Here is a 22,127-nt window from a genome sequence, read left to right on the forward strand (position 1 = left end):
CTTGAGCCATAAATACCTGTCTCATGTATTTATACTAGAATGTAGAAATTACTGCAGTCTTTTCTATTTAAAACAAAAACAACCCAGCAAACTAAAAAGTACTGATAACAGTATTCTACCACTACTGATCTAAATTCTTTCAACAGGTAGTTGTGTCCACTAACATTGCTGAAACGTCATTAACTATAGATGGTGTTGTATTTGTCATTGATCCTGGATTTGCTAAGCAAAAGGTAAGCATAAATTGATACTTTAACTTTTCATGAAATATGCATATTCTTTTGATTACCGCCTTTTCCCCTTGTGCAGTTTAGTATCAAATTGTTATAATTATGCAAAGACCACCCATTCCTGATTTATTGCATTAATATTTCTTTAGTATGGATTGTTACATTTGGCTAACTGAGTAGTATTTATATGGCACTAACTTGCTTTGTGGTGTTAATGATGCATGCAAGTAAGACTGAAGTTTTAAATGCATTCTGCAAGACTCTGTTTCCTTCCTTAGCTGAATGAGCACTAGAAAAGTACTTGTATTAACATAATAGAATATCTTTGTTTAACATATATGTGAAATTGCAAAATTTCCGTTGAGCTAAAATTCACAGATCCCCAGTGGGGAGTGTAGAAATCTCCACCATTGCATGATAGCAGCATTTCTTTAGCAACAGCAGCAGATGAATCTAGAGATTAGTAGGATAGCACACATCTACCAATACTTGGAGAGAGGTGTTCTTCTTGGATGGAACTTCTTCTGGTCAATTAGTATGCTCTCTCTCCAGCAGGCAGATGGATGCCATTCCTCTAGTTCAGTGGTCTCAAACTCAAACCCTTTGCAGGGCCACATTTTGGATTTGTAGGTACTTGGAGGGCCTCAGAAAAAAAAAAGTTAATGTCTTATTAAAGAAATGATAATTTTGTATGAGATAAAACTTTATAGTTTATAAATCTTTCCTTTAACTGTTAAAGGAAAGAAGAGTTTTATCTCATGTAAAATTGTCATTTCTTTAATAAGACATTAACTATTTTTTTCTGCGGCCCTCACAGTTAATGTTTAACATCTTTCCTTTCTCAAAACTGACACATTTCTTAATACTCCCCAGGCTGACAGGATTGACCCTCAGTCTAGAGGAGGTATGTAGGCAGATTGATAGGCTTAAGAGTGATAAATCCCCGGGACCGGATGGCATCCATCCGAGGGTCATCAAGGAACTGAAAGGGACCATAGCTGAACTGCTTCAACTAATAGCCAATCTGTCGATCAAATCGGGAAAGATTCCAGAAGACTGGAAGGTAGCGAATGTTACACCGATCTTCAAGAAAGGTTCGAGGGGAGATCCGGGGAACAACAGACCAGTGAGTCTGACCTCTGTACCGGGAAAGATGATAGAGTCACTGATAAAGGACAGCATCATTGATCACCTTGACGGAAACGGGTTGATGAGGACCAGTCAGCACGGTTTTAGCAAAGGCAGATCGTGTTTGACGAACTTGCTGCACTTCTTTGAGGGAGTAAACAGACAGATAGACAAGGGCAATCCAGTCGACATTGTATATCTGGATTTTCAGAAGGCGTTCGACAAGGTTCCGCATGAACGACTAAGAAAATTGCAAGCCATGGAATTGAGGGTGAAATACTCACGTGGATTAAAAACTGGCAGGAGCATAGGAAACAGAGAGTGGGGGTAAATGGACAATACTCGGACTGGAAGAGCGTCACCAGTGGGGTGCCGCAGGGCTCGGTGCTTGGACCCGTGCTCTTTAACATCTTTATAAATGATCTGGACATATGTACGACGAGCGAGGTGATTAAATTTGCGGATGATATGAAGTTATTCAGAGTAGTTAAGATGCAGGGGGATTGCGAAGATCTGCAACGTGACATAATCAAGCTCAAGGAATGGGCATCAACATGGCAGATGAGGTTCAACGTGGATAAGTGTAAAGTGATGCATGTCGGTAACAAAAATCTCATGCACGAATACAGGATGTCCGGTGCGGTACTTCGAGAGACTTCCCAGGAAAGGGACTTGGGAGTTCTGATCGACAAGTCGATGAAGCTGTCCACACAATGTGCGGCGGCAGCAAAAAGGGCAAACAGAATGCTAGGAATGATAAAGAAGGGGATCATGAACAGATCAGAGAAGGTTATCATGCCGCTGTACTGGGCCATGGTACGCCCTCACCTGGAGTACTGCGTCCAGCACTGGTCGCCGTACCTGAAGAAGGACACGGTACTACTCAAAAGGGTCCAGAGAAGAGCGACTAAGATGGTTAAGGGGCTGGAGGAGCTGCCGTACAGCGAAAGATTAGAGAAACTGGGCCTCTTCTCTCTCGAACAGAGGAGATTGAGAGGGGACATGATCGAAACATTCAAGGTACTAAAGGGAATAGACTTAGTAGATAAGGACAGGTTGTTCACCCTCTCCAAGGTAGGGAGAACAAGAGGGCACTCTCTAAAGTTGAAAGGGGATAGATTCCGTACAAACGTAAGGAAGTTCTTCTTCACCCAGAGAGTGGTAGAAAACTGGAACGCCCTTCCAGAGGCTGTTATAGGGGAAAACACCCTTCAAGGATTCAAGACAAAGTTAGACAAGTTTCTGTTGAACAAGAACGTGCGCTGGTAGGGCTAGTCTCAGTTAGGGTGCTGGTCTTAGACCAGAGGGCCGCAGTGTGAGCAGACTGCTGGGCATGATGGACCACTGGTCTGACTCAGCAGTGGTAATTCTTATGTTCTTATGGTCTGATTGGCTCAACTACTAGACAAAGAAGAACTCAGACCCCATTTACTTACTCCCCATTCAAAGGTACTCGGCAAAAGAAGATGTTTGACAACCTACTAGCAATGCAGGCAGCGAAACTTGACCATTCCATCTCCAACTTGCTGACAACAACGAACGACTTTAAATCATTTCAAAAAGAAATCAAAACCCTGCTATTCAAAAAATTTATCCAGATATCTTAACTCTTCCCCTTGTCCTTTCCCCTCCCTTGTAAATCCCCCCTCAAAGTCTCACCCTCTCCTGTAATTTTTTCTCTCCAAAGTATCAACTATGTATACAGCTCCCTAAATTGCAAATCCCCTGGAAATGTCCAGTTATCTTCTTTGTAATCCTAATTCCTAAACTGTAATTTTCCTGGAAATGTCCAGTTAGCTTTTTTGTAATCCGACTAGAACTGCAAGGTACAAGCGGAATAGAAGTCACTAATGTAATGTAATGTAATCTCTCCATTCCACCCTGACCCCTTTCCCCTTCTGTAATCTCCCTGCCAGCTGTTTCCTTCCTTTTGTCCTTCTCCTTTCCCTTCTCCCCCTATCCAACAGTAACTCTCTTCCCATCCCTTTCCCTCTTCCCCTCCCAGCAGCATCTCTCCTTCTACCTCCCTCCAGGTCCAGTAGCAGCTCTCCCTTTATCCAGCAGCTTCACAGCCTCCAACAGTGGCTTCTTCCCCTTCCAGCAGCAGTTCTTGCCTGCAGCAGTGATTTACTTAGGCAACCTTGGGTCCATTGCCGCCTCTGAGGAAAGAGGAAGTTGCTGATGAATCACTGCCCTAGCAAGTACGAGAGCTGCTGGGAGGGTAGACAGCCACTGTCGAAGGATCTTGCTCCCACACACGCTGACCATCTCCCTTCCACCTGCACCTGTACCTGCAGCTCTCTCCCTTACACATGCACCTTTCCTGCGGTCCTCTTCAGCAACTCGGCAGGGGCGGCGATCTAGACAGGCTGCCGACGTCTGGACCTTCCCTCTCTGAGTCACACCTATTTTGTTTCAACTTCTATTTCCGAACAGGCAAGACTCACAGAGGGAAGGCCTCGCTGTCGGCAGCCTGTCTTGATCGCCCGAGGCTGGGTGGAACAGCAGCCTTCCAACACTACTGCAGTCGGCAGGAAATTTAACTGCCGACTCGATCTTGCCGGCCCTGTGTGGACCGGCAGAAATTTTTTTGCGGACCGACACCGGTCCGCAGACCGGCAGTTGAAAAGCAGTGCTCTAGACTGTGTTCCACAAATGGCAAAAGATGTGAAGCTTTGGCAGCTCCAGTGTTGTAGATCACTTTGTCATGTGCTGTGCAGCTCAAGGAGAAAGGGAAGACATTTTGACTGGACATTTTTCGGTCCATAAGATGTACTTTTTCCAACTCCAAAAAGGGGGTGAAAAAGTGGGTGCGTCTTATGGAGCGAAGATGACCCCCCCCCCCCCCCATACCCTTTAATAACACAGCCCACCCGCTGGCCCTTCCTTTTAAAAACCCTTGCCCACAGTACCTTTTTAAATGCCCTCTGAAGCCTGGTGGTCCAGCAGTGTATGGGCTGGCAGGACTGTGCTGTCTGCGCTGCTGCCTGGGCCTGCTCCGCGAGAACTGACTGCAGCCATTCAGAAAGCGGGGTGGGCCCAGGCAGCAGTGCAAACGGTGCACTCCTGCCGGGCCATACACTGTTGGACCACCAGGCTTCAGGGGGTGTTTAAAAAGGTACTGCGGGGTGGGGGTGTTTTAAAAGGAAGGGCTGGTGGGCGGAGGTTTTTTAAAAGGAAGGACTGGCAGGTGGGCCGTGTTACTAAAGGGTACGGGGAGGGAGGAGGATTGTTAGTTGGCTGGGACGGATCCCTCATGTCCCAGCCTACCACTAGACCACCAGAGGTGGGGGGATGGCAGGTTACAGGTCAGGGAAGGGGGAACAGGAAACGGAGTATGGCAGGGAGGGGGGACAGGGTGCAGAGCCTGGCAAAGGTTGTGAGGTTGGGTGCAGAGCCTGGCAGGGAGTGAGGGAGGCTGTGTGCACAATTTGGTTCAGAATGGTTTTTTTTCCTTGTTTTCCTACTCTAAATCTAGTCTGCGTCTTATGGTCCGGGGCATAGTTGAATACTGTCAGTAATACTTGGAGATGATGTACAATATGATTATAACCAAGATTCTATCATGCTTGGCTGCCTATTGTATATTGTGGGCATGGTGGAGACTTAACAGTCAGTGTTGAAGCATAGGTGATTGGAGCCCACACAGTATGGCAGGCACAGCTCTGTCCGTCTTGTTGGGCAGACTGGATGAACCATGTAGGTCTTTATCTGCCATCATTTATTGTTACTTTGTATTCAGCTTCAGCTTGGGCAGTAACATACTGACAGATGCCAAGGCTGCACCATTCCTTATACTAGTGATGTCATTGAAGGCTTGTGTTCTCTGCCTCTCATCAGCTTATTGGGTGGTGTAACATGCTTGTCTGGTTTCATCTAGCAGGGCTCAAGGAAAGGAAATTGACAAATAAGAACAAATTTCACCTTATAGCTAAACTGGCCACATAAATGTTGGTTATTGCTGTTCTACTCCTTCATTGTCTTGATAACCAAGCTTAACCTTTTTTGTTTGTGGTTGTTTTTTGTTTGTTTTTCTTTAAGCAAGTTACATTCACCCCCCCCCCTTTTAAAATAACAAACAGCAACCAATTCTCTGATGTCTAAGAGAGAACAGATGGCTTGTGTACCAGTGGCGGTGAACTAGATAGTCTTAACAACTCCATTTTGGCATTGTTCAATCTTCAGGTATTTAGTTCACAAATAACTACCAAACGGGTTTTCACTGTAAAAACAAGTAACAGTGAATACCTGCTAAGTTGCTTAATTTATTTTTCATTTTACTATTTATGTCCAAAGACTCTCTTCCCCTCCCCACCCCCCCTTTTCTATATTACAGTATTCTGAGGGTTTGTGACAGTTCCTTATCCTTTTTCCTCATTTCTTTGAATAGGTATACAATCCTCGTATCAGAGTAGAATCTCTTCTTGTGACTGCCATTAGTAAAGCTTCTGCTCAGCAGAGGGCAGGGCGTGCTGGTCGTACCAGACCAGGCAAGTGCTTCAGACTTTATACAGAGAAAGCCTACAAAACAGAAATGCAGGTAGGTGTTGAAATTGAGATTTAGTTTTGGGTGTTTCTTTTAGTATCCTGCTAGCAATTTTGAATGATTTGCAAAGCATATGCAATGCTGAAAAAGTTTGTGAATGAGACTCAAGTGATGTGTATTTTAATACAATTTATATACAGTATCTAATCCGAAACCATGATGATGGCAAGAACCTCCATTGAAAAAGTAATTTATAGGATATACTGTACTTTATTCAACAAAGATTCAACCATTTATTCATTGGATTTTTTTTATTTGCAGGAATTTAATATACTACTCTTTACGATAGCATAAGAGTGGTTTACCAATCAGATTTAGATTTTATATTCTGAGCACAAACAAAATGACGAACACCCTACCCCCCTGCCCTTTTTTTATTTTTTCTTTTCCAAACTGTGCTAGCAGCTACTGGCAGCAAAAGCCCTGAAGCCCTTTAAATCTCTATGGGCTTTGGGGCAGTTCTCTACTGTCAAAAATTAAGCTTTATTATAACCATGATAATATAAATCAGGCCTTGACAAATCGCAGATGGTAGGTTGCCATGGCACCTAGAAATTGCATGCTGATACTTGGATTTCATGCCCCCCTCAAATATTAAGAGCTTTTTGCAGGGTTGTCTCAAATGTATCATTTCTTACTTCAAATAAGTAATGGATTAATATAATGCAAAAACACCGCACAACAAAAGCTGAATAACCACTCAGAATGAAAGAAAAAGCGTTTATTTTGCGCCTGCGTTTATTTTGTGCCTGCTCGCTAGCAAAACCTTTAATCTTTTTCTACTTCCTTTGGATTCTTTCTTTTCTCTCTCAAAAAAAATCTTTCATTTCTTTATTTTCCCGTTTTTGACGGTGGGGCCTTGCCCTCCGCCTCAGCCCTCAGACTTTGATTTGGCTGAGGCAGTTTTCCCTTCTATGTCCCGCCCATTAACTGACTTCAAAAAGTATGGCAAGTGCCAACGCACTATTTCTCTTACCGATCCCTACAAGTGGTGCATCCAGTGCCTGGGCCTAGACCACCGTGTGGAATCTTGTTTGCACTGCGCATCGCTACAGAAGCAGTCCATTAAAAACCGTATACTTCAACTTTTCGATACCATGGATGCTTCTCGGGTACCTCAGACACTGTCCAAGCCCTTGACATCCAAGGCATCAACATCACCAGAGATACCGGTGTCCATGTCGGAGTCGCTGTTTGTTCATCCGTTAGGTCAGCCAACTAAGAAGCCACCAGCTTCCCAGACGGGGTCTCAGGAAAGGTACAGAGTCAAGTCGTACCAGCCAAACAAAGACCTCTGATGCGGCTCACTTCCATTTCTAGAGGTGCATCTTCTTCGATGTCTTCCTCACCGGAGCAAGCCGCAGCACAAGTGATGTCGATATCCACACCCCAGGTATCTGTGCAAGCTTTTAAAGAGAAGCTCGATGCTCTCTTTAAGTTAAAGTTTGAGGACATGTTTCAAATGCTCATTCCCATGTCGACTCCTCCAATACCGGCCCAGTCTGAGCATCGTTCCATTCCAAGTGCAGGTACCAATGTTGCTGATCTTTGTCATTGAACCATGTTTCTTGACACCAGTCTTCGAGGCATAGATCTACCTCACCAAAGCATTGCTCCTCAAAGCTTCAGTCCCCTTCATTGAAGCGCCGCACCTTACCTTCACCGAGGCATCGATCATCAAAACATTGGTCACCTTCTCCGAAGCATCGCTCTTCTAGGTATTGTTTTGCTTCTTTGGAGCATATATGAATAGAGTATCTACTTCTGGGCACAGATTGAGTCATTCCAGACATTCATCTCCATGCCCTTCTTTCTCAAAGTCTGGAAAACATGCTACAAAATCTAAGCATCCCTCTCCTGCACACTCTGACAAGCATAAGCTATATGCTTCACCTGCTTCTTCACCTCAGTACTGTTTCAAAAGACGGTACCCGTCTTCCTCCATTCCTGAAGATTCAGATCTTCATTTTCAATCTTTTCATGGGGCATCACCTTCCTCCATGGAAGCTTACGGTTCCTAAGCGGAGCTTTCTCCTCGTTCTACTTCTCATTGGGAACCTTCACCAACTAAACCACTCTCGTTTACCCGTTTCATTAGGCAGATGGGTACGGACCTAGAAATAAAGTTGTAGGCAGACTCTAAATATTCAAAGGAGTACATGGAAGAATTAGATATTAAACATCCTCCTAAAGAATTGCTTAAGCTTCCTCTGAATGGCATCCTAAAGCAGATCCTTCGTAGGATTTTGGAATCTCCATACTCTGTGCCAGCAACCCCTAGAAAACTGGATTCTCAATATAAAATTATTCCTATTCCTGGCTTCGACAAACCTCAGCTGCTTCACCAGTCTCTGGTAGTGGAGTCCACTTTGAAGAAGTCTGCCCCTTCTAAAGTTTATGCTACTGTACCTCCAGAGCGTGACAGTAGATCGATGGACAAGTTTGGGAAATGTTTATACCAAAATTTTATGTTGGCCAACAGAGTCCTAAATTACAACTTTTATTTCACCTCGTATTTGAAATACTGGATTAAGACCATGCCAACCTATTTCAAATACCTGCCTTCACATTGAATAGCCATGAGAAGACTGGCGTGGCTAAGAGTGGTGGATATGGACCCTAACCTTCAAGACTGGTTAGCCAATATTCATTGCCTGGGGGAGGAACTTTTTGGAGCCTCAATAGAAAATGCAACCAAAAAGCTTTCTGAGCATGAAAAATCCTTTAACTCGTTGCTAAGGCCAAAGTCTAAGTCTTCAGCCTCTAAACCTTAACCATCTTCATTGTACCCCAAAGTCTGTGCCTCTGGCTAGGCCACAGCAGAAAAAGCAACATCAGCAATGTCCTCAGAAGGCTCAGACCCCTGCTGCTTCCAAGTCAAATCAGCCGTTTTGACCATCTCATGCAGAGCATAATTTCAATCAGTACATCTCTGTCTCTCCCTCTTCCCATTGGAGGTCTTCTGCTCCAATTCTATCATCGCTGGAGCTTAATCACTTCCTATCTCTGGGTTCTCACTATCATGCAAGAAGGTTATTCTCTTTATTTCCTTCACACTCCCCCAGATCATCTGCCAAGAGAGTTTCCTTCCAACCTTCTTCAGTCCTTCCTTCTTCTCCAGGAAGCTCAAGCTCTGCTCGTTCTCAATGCTATCGAGAAGGTTCCTTTTGACCAGCAGAACAAAGGATTTTATTCCCGATATTTCCTTGTCCTGAAGAAGACGGGAGGTCTCTGACCGATGTTGGATCTCAGAGCTCTCAACAAATTTCTCATCAAAGAGAAATTTTGGATGCTGTCTCTGGTGTCCTTGTATCCCCTTCTGGGTCATAACGATTGGTTATGCTCTCTGGATCTCAAGGAGGCTTACATTCATATTCCCATTCATCCAGCCTCTCAAGTTTCTCAGATTTCAAGTGGGAAATCAGCATTACCAGTTCAAGATTCTACCTTTTGGACTTGTGCCCTCTCCCAGAGTTTTCACCAATTGCCTGATAGTAGTGGTAGCAGCTTTACGAAATCACTGATTCCAAGTTTTTCCATATCTGGACGATTGGCTCATCAAAGACCCTAAGTCTCAAGGGGTTACAGTAGCGACTCAACAGACTATACTGTTCTTATAAAATTTGGGATTCAAAATCAACTTTCCCAAATCTCAGCTGCAGCCCTCTTAGACTATGCAGTTTATTGGAGCTCTTCTAGATACTGTGCAACTCAGAGCATTTCTTCCCCAGCAGCGTCAAGATGTTCTAGTGCAACTTTGCCAACAAGTGTCCACCCTTCACTGTTGGCGAGACACATGATGGTTCTCCTGGGTCACGTGGCCTCTACAGTTCACATGATGCCTTTTGACAGACTTCACCTAAGGATTCCTCAGTGAATGCTGGCCTCTCAATATTCACAGGCTCTCGATCCGCTCTCCCAATACTTTACAGTGACATCTTCTCTTCGGCAATCTCTTCAATGGTGGATGCTCTCTTCCAATCGTTCCAGAGGTTTGCTGTTCCAAAAGTCCCCTCACCAGAAGGTTCTCACAACAGATTCCTCAATCTATGCTTGGGGGGCTCACCTAAATGGTCTCCATACTCAAGGCCATTGGTCCACCACAGATCGTTGAAATCACATAAATCTGTTGGAACTCGGAGCGATTTTTAATGCTCTCATTCATACAAATAATCAAGTAGCCGTTTACTATGTGAACAAGCAGGGAGGAACAGGATCCCTTCTCCTTTGCCAGGAAGCTCAGATTATCTGGAATTGGGCAATCCCTCGCAACAGTATTCTGAGAACTGTCTGTATTCAAGGAGAGAGAAATTTGCTGGCAGACAAATTAAGTCACATCCTGCAACCTCACAAATGGATGCTCAATTCACCGATTCTCCATCAAATTTTTTCTCAATGGGGAACTCCTCAAATAAACCTTTTTGTGTCTCCCCCCCACAACAACAAACTGCCCCAGTTCTGTTGCAGATTCTACTCTCCTCATTGCCTGAAGGCAGATGCTTTTCTCCTGGATTGGACAAACAACTTCCTATTTCTGTTCCCTCCATTTCCACTTATTCTCAAGATACTTATCAAACTCAAAAGGGAATCTACCACTATGATTCTGATAGCTCCTTGGTGGCCCAGTCATCCTTGGTTCTCCTTTCTACTGCAACTCAGCAGCAGGGAACCTCTTCTTCTACCAATATTTCTGTCTCTGCTTAACACAGATTCACGGTTCTCTTCTTCATCCCAACCTGCAATCTCTACATCTAACAGCCTGGTTCCTTTCGGCATTTCTTCAACCATTCAGTTTTCACAATCTGTCAGACATTTTGGATGCTTCCAGAAAACCCGCCACAAGACAATGTTACAATCAGAAATGGATTAGGTTTTCTGCTTGGTGCGATCATCACGAGGAGCCTCAGTATACCGCCTTGTCTTCAGTTCTGGATTATCTGTTTCATTTATCTCAATTTGGCCTCAAATCCACCTCTGTTAGAGTCCATCTCAGTACAATTACTGCTTTTCATCAACCATTAGATGGAAAACCTCTTTCTGCTCATCCTGTGGTTTCCAGATTTATGAAGGGACTTTTCAATGTCAAACCACCTTTCAAACCACCTCCAGTGGTTTAGGATCTCAATATAGTACTTGCTAAATTAATGAAACCTCCTTTTGAACCAATATCTGTGGCTCATCTTAAATATCTCACTTGGAAGGTAGTCTTCCTCATCTCTCTCATGTCTGCTACAAGCTTAGTAGCGGACCCACCATTTACAGTATTCCATCATGATAAGGTGATACTCAGCACTCATCCAAAACTGTTACCCAAAGTTGTTACGGAATTTCATCTCAATTGTGCTCCCAGTATTTTTTTCCCAAGCTTCATTCTCATCCTGGAGAAACAGCTCTTCATACTCTGGACTGCACACGAGCATTAGCCTACTATTTGCAAATAACTAAATCACATAGATCTTCTCCACAACTTTTTGTCTCATTTGACCCAAACAAGTTGAGGCATCCAGTTTCCAAGAGGCCAATTTCCAACTGGTTGGCTGCTTGCATCTTTTGTTATCTCAGGCTGCGCTGCAACTGGAGGGTCGAATCATAGCCCACAAAATCAGAGCTAGGGTAGCTTCAGTAGCTTTCATTAGATCTACTCCTGTTGAGGAAATATGCAAAGCTGCTACTTGGTCCTCGGTTCATACCTTCACTTCTCATTACTGTCTGGAATCCTATTCCAGATGGGATAGCCACGTTGGCCAAGCAGTATTACAAAATTTATTTTCCTAATCGCCAACACTCCCACCATTCCACTCTGGTTAGCTTGGAGGTCACCCATACATGAGAATATGCTGCCTGCTTGTCCTGGGATAAAGCACAGTATCATAACAGGTGTTATCCAGGGACAGTAGGCAGATATTCTCACAACCCACCTACCTCCCCTGGTTGGCTTTTTAGCTGGCTATCTGAACTGAGGAGACGCGTGCCCTACATCGGGCGAGAAGGCAATCGCACATACGCGGTGCGGTCAGTCGCAAACTTTCTAAAGTTCTTAAAGCAAAAGCGCTTTTGCAGATGTCCGCATCGGGGCTCCCTGGATGACATCACCTATATGTGTGACTATCTGCCTGCTGTCTCTGGATAACACCTGTTACAGTAAATAACTGAGCTTTCTTTGCCTAGCTCCCAACAATGTAGGCTAAGACTGCACTGTTTGGTAAAGCCTAACAGCCTTGCTCCCAGGTTTCTGGTTCAGAGACTGAACCCTGGTACCCATGGGCAATATCTTGGCAAGGTACTCATCTAAATTCCCAAGGGGCTAAGTCCAAATCCCACCCCTTCTTCTTGACCTCTCTCACCCTTTGGAGGGGTACCCCTACTGCAGGAGCCAATGGCTGAACAGAGATACTGACTCCCTCTGTCCTTTATACCAATGGTCCCCAACCCTGTCCTGGAGGACCACCATGCCAATCGGGTTTTCAGGCTAGCCCTAATGAATATGCATGAAGCAGATTTGCATGCCTATCACTTCCATTATATGCAAATCTCTCTCATGCATATTCATTAGGGCTAGCCTGTAAACCTGATTGGCCTGGTGGTCCTCCAGGACAGGGTTGGGGACCACTGCTTTATATGGCAGGCCATTTCTGATTTGGAAAACACCTATGGTTGGGGAAGGGGATCACTCTGATGCCTTCATAGGTTGCCATTCCTGGCAAACCCACTGGGATTACAGCAGTTTCTCTGTAGCGGGAACCATCTCAACTCCCTTAAGGGCTGGGAAGGTGGGGGTTGGTGTCTCTTTCACCTGTCTAGGACCTGAGGGACCTTCCCCCCCCCTTTCCGAGACCAAACTTTCTGAAGCAAATTGTCCTGCTTGTTAGCAGGCATTAGCACTTGATGCTGGTGCCTTGAGATGGGGGTTGGGGCAGGCAAAGGCACAGGGGGTGATGGCAGGCTGGTGGAATATTCTTTGACCTGTAGCAATAGTCCGGAGGGACTAAAGGATCTCTCAGGCTCTCTCTTGATGACTAAGGGTTGGAGATGGAGCTCTTCCCTGATCGATGAGTAATCCTTGGTCATCTAGCTGTTTAGGTTGGAAGAGATTTCCCACCTTATTTTTTCAATGTCTGAGGCCATGAGACTTTCCTCAGTCTCACTAAATCCTCATAAGGCACCCCATTCTGAATGGTCTTTAGGGGGCCTTGTAAACACTTTCCCCTTCACAAGATGTTTTCTTGTATGATGGTGGTGGAGTGGGAGACTGCAAATAAGCCCTCTGGGGGTCCAAGGTGATTGACAGGTGATTGGAGTGGTTTTGTTGTTTGACCAAGTGGATGCACTGGTCATGACTATGACCAAGAAGACTGCCATTCCTGTAGAAGGGGGTTTGGCTCTCAGAGACACACGAGGAAGGTGGAGCAACAACTAAGTTGGCTTCTTTCATTATGGTAAGCATTTAGGCTGTCATATACATGTGGATAATGGCGAGCCGGTTGATGTAGTATATCTAGACTTCCAAAAAGCTTTTGATAAAGTTCCTCATAAGAGGCTCCTGAGAAAATTAAAGTGTCGTGGGATAGGAGGAAATCTTCAATTGTGCATTAAGAATTGATTATCAGACAGAAAACAAAGGGTTGGGTTAAATGGCCATTTTTCTCAATAGAGAAGGGTAAATAGTGATGTGCTGCAGGGATCTGTACTTGGACCGGTGCAATTTAACTTATTTATAATTGATCTGGAAATTGGAATTACGAGTGAGGTGATTAAATTTGCAGATTACACTAAATTGTTCAAAGTTGTTAAAATACATGAAGACTGAAAAACTGCAGGAAGACCTTAGGAAATTGGAAGACTGGACGTCTAAATGGCAGATGAAATTTAATGTGGACAAATGGAAAGTGATGCACATTGGGAAGAATAATCCGAATCATAGTTACCAGATACTAGTGTTCACCTTGGGGGTCAGTGCTCAAGAAAAAGATTTGGGTGTCATCGTGGACAATACGTTGAAACCTTGTGTGATGACGTCCAAGAAAACAAACAATATACTAGAAATTATTGGAAAAGGGATGGAGTGCCGCAGGGGTCTGTACTGGGACCGGTGCTATTTAACTTATTTATAAATGATTTGGAAATTGGAATGACGAGTGATTTGATTAAATTTTCAGATGACAACTAAACTGTTCAAATTTGTTAAAATGCAAGCGGATTGTGAAAAATTGCAGGCAGACTTAGGTAATTGGAAGACTGGACGTCCAAGTGGCAGATGAAATTTAATGTGGACAAATGCAGTGTGATGTACCTTGGGAAGAATAACCCAAATCATAGTTGCCGGATCCTAGGGTCCACCTTGGGGGTTAGTTATCATGCCACTGTACCGGGCCATGGTACACCCCCACCTGGAATACTGTGTCCAGCACTGCTCGCCATTCATGAAGTACTACTCGAAAGGGTTCAGAGAAGAGTGACTAAAATGGTTAAGGGGCTGGAGAAGTTGCTGTACTGTGAGAGGTTAGAGAAACTAGGCCTCTTCTCCCTTGAAAAGAGGAGGCTGAGAGGGGACATGATCGAAACATTCAAGATAATAAAGGGAATAGACTTAGTAGATAGACAGGTTGTTGTTCACCCTCTCCAAGGTAGAGGGCACTCTCTAAAGTTAAAAGGGGATAGATTCTGTACAAATGTAAGGAAGTTCTTCACCCAGAGAGTGGTAGAATACTGTAACGTTCTTCCGGAGGCTGTTATAGGGGATTCAAGACAAAGTTAGACAAGTTCCTGCTGAATCGAACGTACACAGGTAGGGCTGGTCTCAGTTAGGGCACTGGTCTTTGACCTAGGGGCCGCCGCGAGAGCAGAATTCTTGGCACAATGGACTACTGGTCTAACCCAGCAGCGGCAATTCTTATGTTCTCTTTTTTTTTTTTTTTTGCATTTTAATTCTTGCAGAGCAAAATAGAATGGGCTCGGTCATAGAGTTCCCCATATCCCACCTCCGTATTTCTTCTCTTCTAGTAAATGTCAACTGCTTGAGTACGAACGGAGGAGCTACAACACAGCCCTGTGAGGCGGAGCTGAGAGAAAAGAATGTAGCCGATTCCTTCTACATACCATGTTTCCCCGAAAATAAGACACTTTCTTTTATATTAATTTTGGACCCAAAAAACGCACTAGGTCTTATTTTCTGGGTAGGTCTTCTTTTTTCATGTAGAATTATCATCTCTCCCTTCCTCTCCTCCACCCCAATTCTTCCTCTTTTCTTTCTCCCCCCCTCCATGTACAGCATCTTTCCTCCCCTCTCACCCATCCCCATGTACCTTCCCTCCCTTCCTCTCATTCCTTGTGCAGCAGAACCCTTGCACAGCTTCAATCCCTCCCTTCCTCTCATCACCCCGTGCAGCATCTTTCTGTTCCCCCCCCATCTCTCCTTCCAATTAGAATGCTGCCGACTGCAAGACTGATATACCTTGCAAATGGCAACGTCGGCAAAAATCTAAGCTTCTTCGTGGCCTTCTCCCTCCCGGGCGTTCCTATGCCGCATTTCTGATGTCAACAGCAACACGGCACATGGAACGCCTGGGATGGAGAAGGCCGTGAAGCAGCCTAATTAGATTTTTGCCAACGCTGCCATTTGCAAAGTATATTGGTATCATGGTCGGCGGCGTTCTAATGGGAGAGAGAGATGGAAGTGTCAGCGGGGGTTCGGCTGCGCGGCGGGAAGCGCTGTTGCTGGTGACTAGGGCTTATTTTTGGGGCAGGGCTTATATTAAGACCTACCCTGAAAATCATGCTAGGGCTTATTTTTGGGATAGATCTTATTTTCGGAGAAACATGGTACCTCGTGACTAGTGGTGAATAATCCACTAGTTCAAGTCTCATATGCCTTTCTACTAGAAAGATGATTTATTATCAAGGTATGAACCTAATCTTCCTGTAAGTCATGCTACAAGGCAAGACCCAAAACATTCAAGTAAATCTATTGCTGAATGGCTGGAGAGATTTTTGTTTTGAATTGGCCAAGATAGCCAAATTTTAATGACTGTGTAGTTTATTTAATATGGTCTTCCCTGCAAAATTTAATAAAAAATGTCAGGCTTACACTGCCTTAGAATACTTAAGTCAAACATCTGATGGTGACTTAGCTCATTCTTCCTCTAGATTCACCAGAACATTTTCTGCTTCAGATTTTCCTATTTGCCCTGCATGATATTTACATAGAAAACAAAAAAAACTCTGTGGAGTGACGATGTTCCCAAATGGACTTTATTTGAAAGTATCAAAGTTCCAAAGGTACACTAAAGTCATCCACATAAAATAATTCCATCCACATAAAAGTAAATCATCCACATAAGTGCCTTAAAGGACCTAGTCCGCTAGGGATACAGGACCCAACACGGTCTGCGTTTTGACAAAAAGTCTTCTTCAGGGGTCCCTGGGGGGTCCTATAAAGGTGAGTACGTGGGAAACAATTGTGTGGTGAGCCGGAAGTGAGACACACAATTGTTTCCCACGTACTCACCTTTATAGGACCCCCAGGGACCCCTGAAGAAGACTTTTTGTCGAAACGCGGACCATGTTGGGCCCTGTATCCCTAGCGGACTAGGTCCTTTAAGGCTCTTATGTGGATGATTTACTTTTATGTGGATGGAATTATTTTATGTGGATGATTTTAGTGTACCTTTGGAACTTTGATACTTTCAAATAAAGTCCATTTGGGAACATCGTCACTCCACAGAGTTTTTTTGGTTTTCTCTTGATTTTCTTCTTTGTGGATATTTTGGGGTCAATTCCTTTTGTTTTTTGATATTTACATAGCCCACCTGTGTCCTGGGATTCTATGAAACTGGAAAAAACTAGCCAGCATGGGAAAAATAGTCTAGATCAACGTGACAGCGTACAGTGTAAAGGGAGGTGGATGAAAGACAGGAATTTGGGGGTGGGGGCAGATGGGAAGAAGAAAAGGAAGGAGTGTAAACTATGGTTGAGCACAGTGGAAGAAAATGGGCTGCAAAAAAGGGATAAAGAGATGGGGAAGTGATCTGAACTGTAAGTGAAAGTATAGCCTGGGAAGAAAGGTAAATGGCATAGTCCAGGTTGGGGAGAAATAAAGATGGTAACAGCATAAATCAAGAAAGAATGAGGACATCAAACCAGAGGTAAGAGAGAATTAGACAGCTCTAGTTTAGCTCTAGTTTAGTGAGGGTTTCTTAATGAGGAAGTGCTCCTTATTCTTACTGGCTTTGTAATATCATCAACAGTTTGAAAACTAAATGGTGAAGGTGAAATAAGATTACATTTTTCATTGTTTTGGTTATTTTTTATTCAGGACAATACTTACCCGGAGATTCTGAGATCTAATTTGGGATCAGTAGTGTTACAGCTGAAGAAACTTGGTATAGATGACTTGGTGCACTTTGATTTTATGGACCCACCAGGTATGAATCTTTGGCTTAGGTATTCTATATGTTTGTTTATTAAAATTTGATATTCTGCAATTTAAAACAGGTCAATGTGGTGTACAAACATAGCAAATGATGGCAGATAAAGACCCAAATTGTCCATCCAGTCTGCCCAACTATACATTCTTTATAAATTAATGATTTAATTTAAATTGTCCTTTTTCTTAGATATTTCTGAGCCAGAAACCCAGAGCTCTGCTTGGTACTGTGTTTAGGTTCCATCTGCTGGAGTCTCCATCAAAGCTCACTCCAGCCCATCTAAACCATCCCAGCTGTCGAAGCCCATCCTCGGCCAATCCTCAACTGAATGACCATATATAGGACACAAACCATGCAAGTCTGCCCAGTACTGACCTTAGTTTTTTAATATATGCCCATTATTTTCTGATTAGGGATCCTCTGTGTTCATCCCATGCATTTTAACAACTTTGAACAATTTAGTGTAATCTGCAAATTTAATCACCTCACTCGTAATTCCAATTTCCAGATCAATTATAAATAAGTTAAATTGCACCGGTCAAAGTACAGATCCCTGCAGCACATCACTATTTACCCTTCTCTATTGAGAAAAATGGCCATTTAACCCAACCCTTTGTTTTCTGTCTGATAATCAATTCTTAATGCACAATTGAAGATTTCCTCCTATCCCACGACACTTTAATTTTCTCAGGAACCTCTTATGAGGAACTTTATCAAAAGCTTTTTGGAAGTCTAGATATACTACATCAACCGGCTCGCCATTATCCACATGTATATGACAGCCTAAATGCTTACCATAATGAAAGAAGCCAACTTAGTTGTTGCTCCAGCTTCCTCGTGTGTCTCTGAGAGCCAAACCCCCTTCTACAGGAATGGCAGTCTTCTTGGTCATAGTCATGACCAGTGCATCCACTTGGTCAAACAACAAAACCACTCCAATATAGAGCCTGTCAATCACCTTGGACCCCCAGAGGGCTTATTTGCAGTCTCCCACTCCACCACCATCATACAAGAAAACATCTTGTGAAGGGGAAAGTGTTTAAAAGGCCCCCTAAAGACCATTCAGAATGGGGTGCCTTATGAGGATTTAGTGAGACTGAGGAAAGCCTCATGGCCTCAGACATTGAAAAAATAAGGTGGGAAATCTCTTCCAACCTAAATAGCTAGATGACAAAGGATTACTCATCGATCAGGGAAGAGCTCCATCTCCAACCCTTAGTCATCAAGAGAGAGCCTGAGAGATCCTTTAGTCCCTCCGGACTATTGCTACAGGTCACAGAATATTCCACCAGCCTGCCATCACCCCCCATCTCAAGGCACCAGCAGCAAGTGCTAATGCCTGCTAACAAGCAGGACAATTTGCTTCAGAAAGTTTGGTCTCGGAAAGGGGGGTCCCTTAGGACTGGGTTGAATACCACTGCTTCAGAGCTTCCAGTCTCTCCTCATACGTCTTTTGGTACAGACCTCCTACCATTTTTGTCACCTTTCTCTGGACCGCTTCATCATCTTATGTCCTTTGCCAGATGCAGTCTCCAAAATTGAACACAATGCTCCAAGTGGGGCCTCACCAATGACCTGTACAGAGGCATCAACACCTTCTTTCTTCCACTGATTACGCCTCTCTCTTAGAATCAGCTTAGAATCTTTCTGGTAACAGCCACTGCTTTGTCACACTTTCTTTGCCTTTAGATCTTCGGACACTATCACCTCAAGGTACCTCTCCCCATCCGTGCATATCAGCCTTTCAGCTCCCAGCACATACGGTTCCTTCTAGTCCCCCAAATGCATTATTCTGCACTTCTTTGCACTGAATTTTAGTTGCCAGATATTAGACCAGTACACTAACTTTTGCAGATCCTTTTTCATGGTTTCATTCCCTCTTTGGTGTCTACTCTGTTAGAAATCTTGGTATCGTCTGCAAATAAGGCAAACCTAACCCTTCATCTGTCATTCACAAACATATTGAAAAGGATCGGCCCCAGCACAATAAAATTAGTTAAACAAGAAAAGAACACATTATTAATATGAAAGACCTAATCTAAATATTGAAGAGAAAATAAACCACTTTTTGTTGTGATCTCTTGAATGCAGTCTTATGTCCACTGACAATCTAAAATTATATCAAATTAAATGCCAAATTAAAAAAATGAGTTTTCAACATAGACTTAAATTTTGGAAATGAAAGTTCACTTAAAATAACCTCTTCAAGGTTGTTCCATAAGGATGGATATAAAAAGAAAAAAGCAGAATTATAAGTTGATTCATAATGAGCCATTTTATATGAAGGAAGTACCAGTCTCTGAGAGTCAACCGACCGTAATGTACGTGTTGGAGTATATAGAATGGTTACAGCAACCAAGTATGATGGAGCTGCATAATGTAGAACTTTAAAAGTCAGACAAAGGATTTAAAATTTAGATCTATAATGTATAGGCAACCAATGTAAACTTATCAACAGAGGATAATATGATCATATACTTTAGCCTTGAATAGAAGCCTACCTGCTGAATTTTGTATTTTGTGATGTCTGTAAAAGTGCTGCATTGATTCTACAATATATTGCATTACAGTAATCTAACCTTGATTTTAAAAGGCATGAATTAGTGTGTGAATGGAATCAAAATCTATTGACTGAACGAATACATCTAAGTCTGTAATAACCTTTTTTTAATACCTGACCTATCTGCTGTTCAAAAGAGAGTTTACTGTCAAAAAGGATTCCTAGAAAACGAAATGCCTTCACTGGAATCAAATCAACATCTAATAATACAGGTCAACACATGATTTTCATCAGAGTTAATGTTGAGTGGGTTTTGTGGTATTTTTCATGATGATTTCAAATCTGTATTTAGTTTTTCACTAGCATGCCCATTTTTATATTGAGGCTCATTATAATTATAAACGTTAATTGGGCGATATATCATGCATTTATAGGTTAAATGTAACGTCGCCCAATTACCGTATATCTGAAGAAGGTATACAAATTGTACTTTGGCTGTCGACTGGGTGACCACGATAAGTCTTGGGCTCCACATATCATCTTTACCAGTTGTTCCAACGGATTTCGTGACTGGCTCAATAGACAAAAGGCAGCGATGTCATTTGCAATCCCAATGATATGGAGGGAACCGCAAGACCATATTAAACATTGCTACTTTTGCCTTGTGAACACAAGTGGATTCTCGGCTAAAACTAAGCACAAAATTATATATCCTACTCTGGATTCTGCTATTAGGCCTGTTCTCATGATGACTCACTGCCTGTCCCTGTATCTCCTCAAGGTGGACTTGCTTCTGTGGAACATGATGAGGAATGTGATGATGATGTGCAGCTGGTTACAATCCAGAATTTTCTGATCCTGATTATGTGAATGATGAAGATTTAGAACCAGAGATCTTTACACAAGCTGAGCTCAATGATCGTATTCAGGATCTAAATCTTTCAAAAGAAAAAGCAGAACTTCTTGCTTTAAGGTAGAGAATGACATGGGGAAAAAAATTTGTCCCCGTCTCCGCCCTGTCCTTGTGAGCTCGTCCCTGTCCTCATCCCGTCACCGCGAGCTCCGTCCTCGTCCCGTCACTCCGAGCTCCGTCCCCGTCCCCACATATATTCGGCACATGCATCTGTTCCTCTCCATCGATTGAATAGTAAATGATTCCCAAAATCAATACACATTGCAAAGGAAGTAACCCCCAAACTGCACCCATAACAAAATAAAATATTATAATAATCCTGCAGCAAGTCTTAAAGTAGCCTAATTTGATGGGAAACACATCCCAATTGGGAATATTACATATTTCTGTTCTACAGGTTGGGTTAGCTGCTACCCCCCCCCCTTTCAGCACCCTTCACCTGCTTCAGCAGCCCCCTCCCTCCCACCGTGGTCCTGCAGCTCTCTCCCTCCTTCCCTTTCCCTTCCCTTTGCTTGCTTACTTTAATTTTCTCTTTAACAAGCAGCTAGAGGCGAGCCTTGAAGTCGCATGTGGCTGCCGGAAAGTCCTCTGACGCAACTTCTTGTTTCCAGTTGTGTCAGAGGAGGACTTTCCGGCTGCTGCACATGACTTAAAGGCTCGCCTGCAGTTGCTTGTTAAAGAGAAAATTAAAGTAGGGAAGGGAGGGAGCTACCCGGACCGCGATTGGGAGGAAGGGGGCTGTTGAACTGGGCGAATGGGCCTTCTCCCCGTATCTGCGGTGACCCTTTTTTTTTTTTTTTTTTAATTTTTTTACATCCCCATTTCGGCGGGTTACCTGCGGGTAACAGTCACCATGTCATTCTCTACTTCAAGGCTTAAGCAAAAGCACTTGCTTGCAAAAGATGTTAATATAACTCATTACAGAAAAAGGAGTCATAACTTAATAACATTATTCACTGTAAATGGCTCATTGTGCTTTTGTCATGACATCAACGGGCAGACTAGATGGGCCATGGCCCTTTTTTGCCGTCATGTTCTATGTTTCTATGTTTCAGCAGTTTGTCATTAATGCATTGTCTAGATCAGTGGTCTCAAACTCAAACCCTTTGCAGGGCCACATTTTGGATTTGTAGGTACTTGGAGGGCTGCAGAAAGAATAGTTAATTTCTTCTTATTAAAGAAATGACAATTTTGCATGAGATAAAACTCTTTATAGTTTATAAATCTTTTCTTTTGGCTAAGTCTTAATAATAATATTGTAATTTATAGGTAAAGAGACATAAGATCAAAACGGTTTTATTTTACTTTTGTGATTATGATAAATATACCGAGGGCCTCAAAATAGGACCTGGCGGGCCGCATGTGATCCCCGGGCCGCGAGTTTGAG

The 22,127-nt window shown here is 43.3% G+C and overlaps 1 protein-coding gene across 3 annotated transcripts in view; it reads left to right on the plus strand.

Annotated features, from left to right (window-relative positions):
* DHX15 (DEAH-box helicase 15) overlaps positions 1 to 22,127 on the plus strand; it is a 260,868-nt gene that overhangs the window by 134,499 nt on the left and 104,242 nt on the right. For all 3 annotated transcript variants that reach the window (XM_033948308.1, XM_033948298.1, XM_033948319.1), the window contains exons 7-9: positions 147 to 233; positions 5,749 to 5,898; positions 17,216 to 17,324. In XM_033948308.1, coding sequence (XP_033804199.1) covers positions 147 to 233; positions 5,749 to 5,898; positions 17,216 to 17,324 — 346 coding nt within the window. The remainder of the gene's footprint in view (positions 1 to 146; positions 234 to 5,748; positions 5,899 to 17,215; positions 17,325 to 22,127) is intronic.

The sequence above is a fragment of the Geotrypetes seraphini genome, chromosome 1 (genome assembly GCF_902459505.1).
Source record: "Geotrypetes seraphini chromosome 1, aGeoSer1.1, whole genome shotgun sequence".
NCBI classification, from domain to species: Eukaryota; Metazoa; Chordata; class Amphibia; order Gymnophiona; family Dermophiidae; genus Geotrypetes; species Geotrypetes seraphini.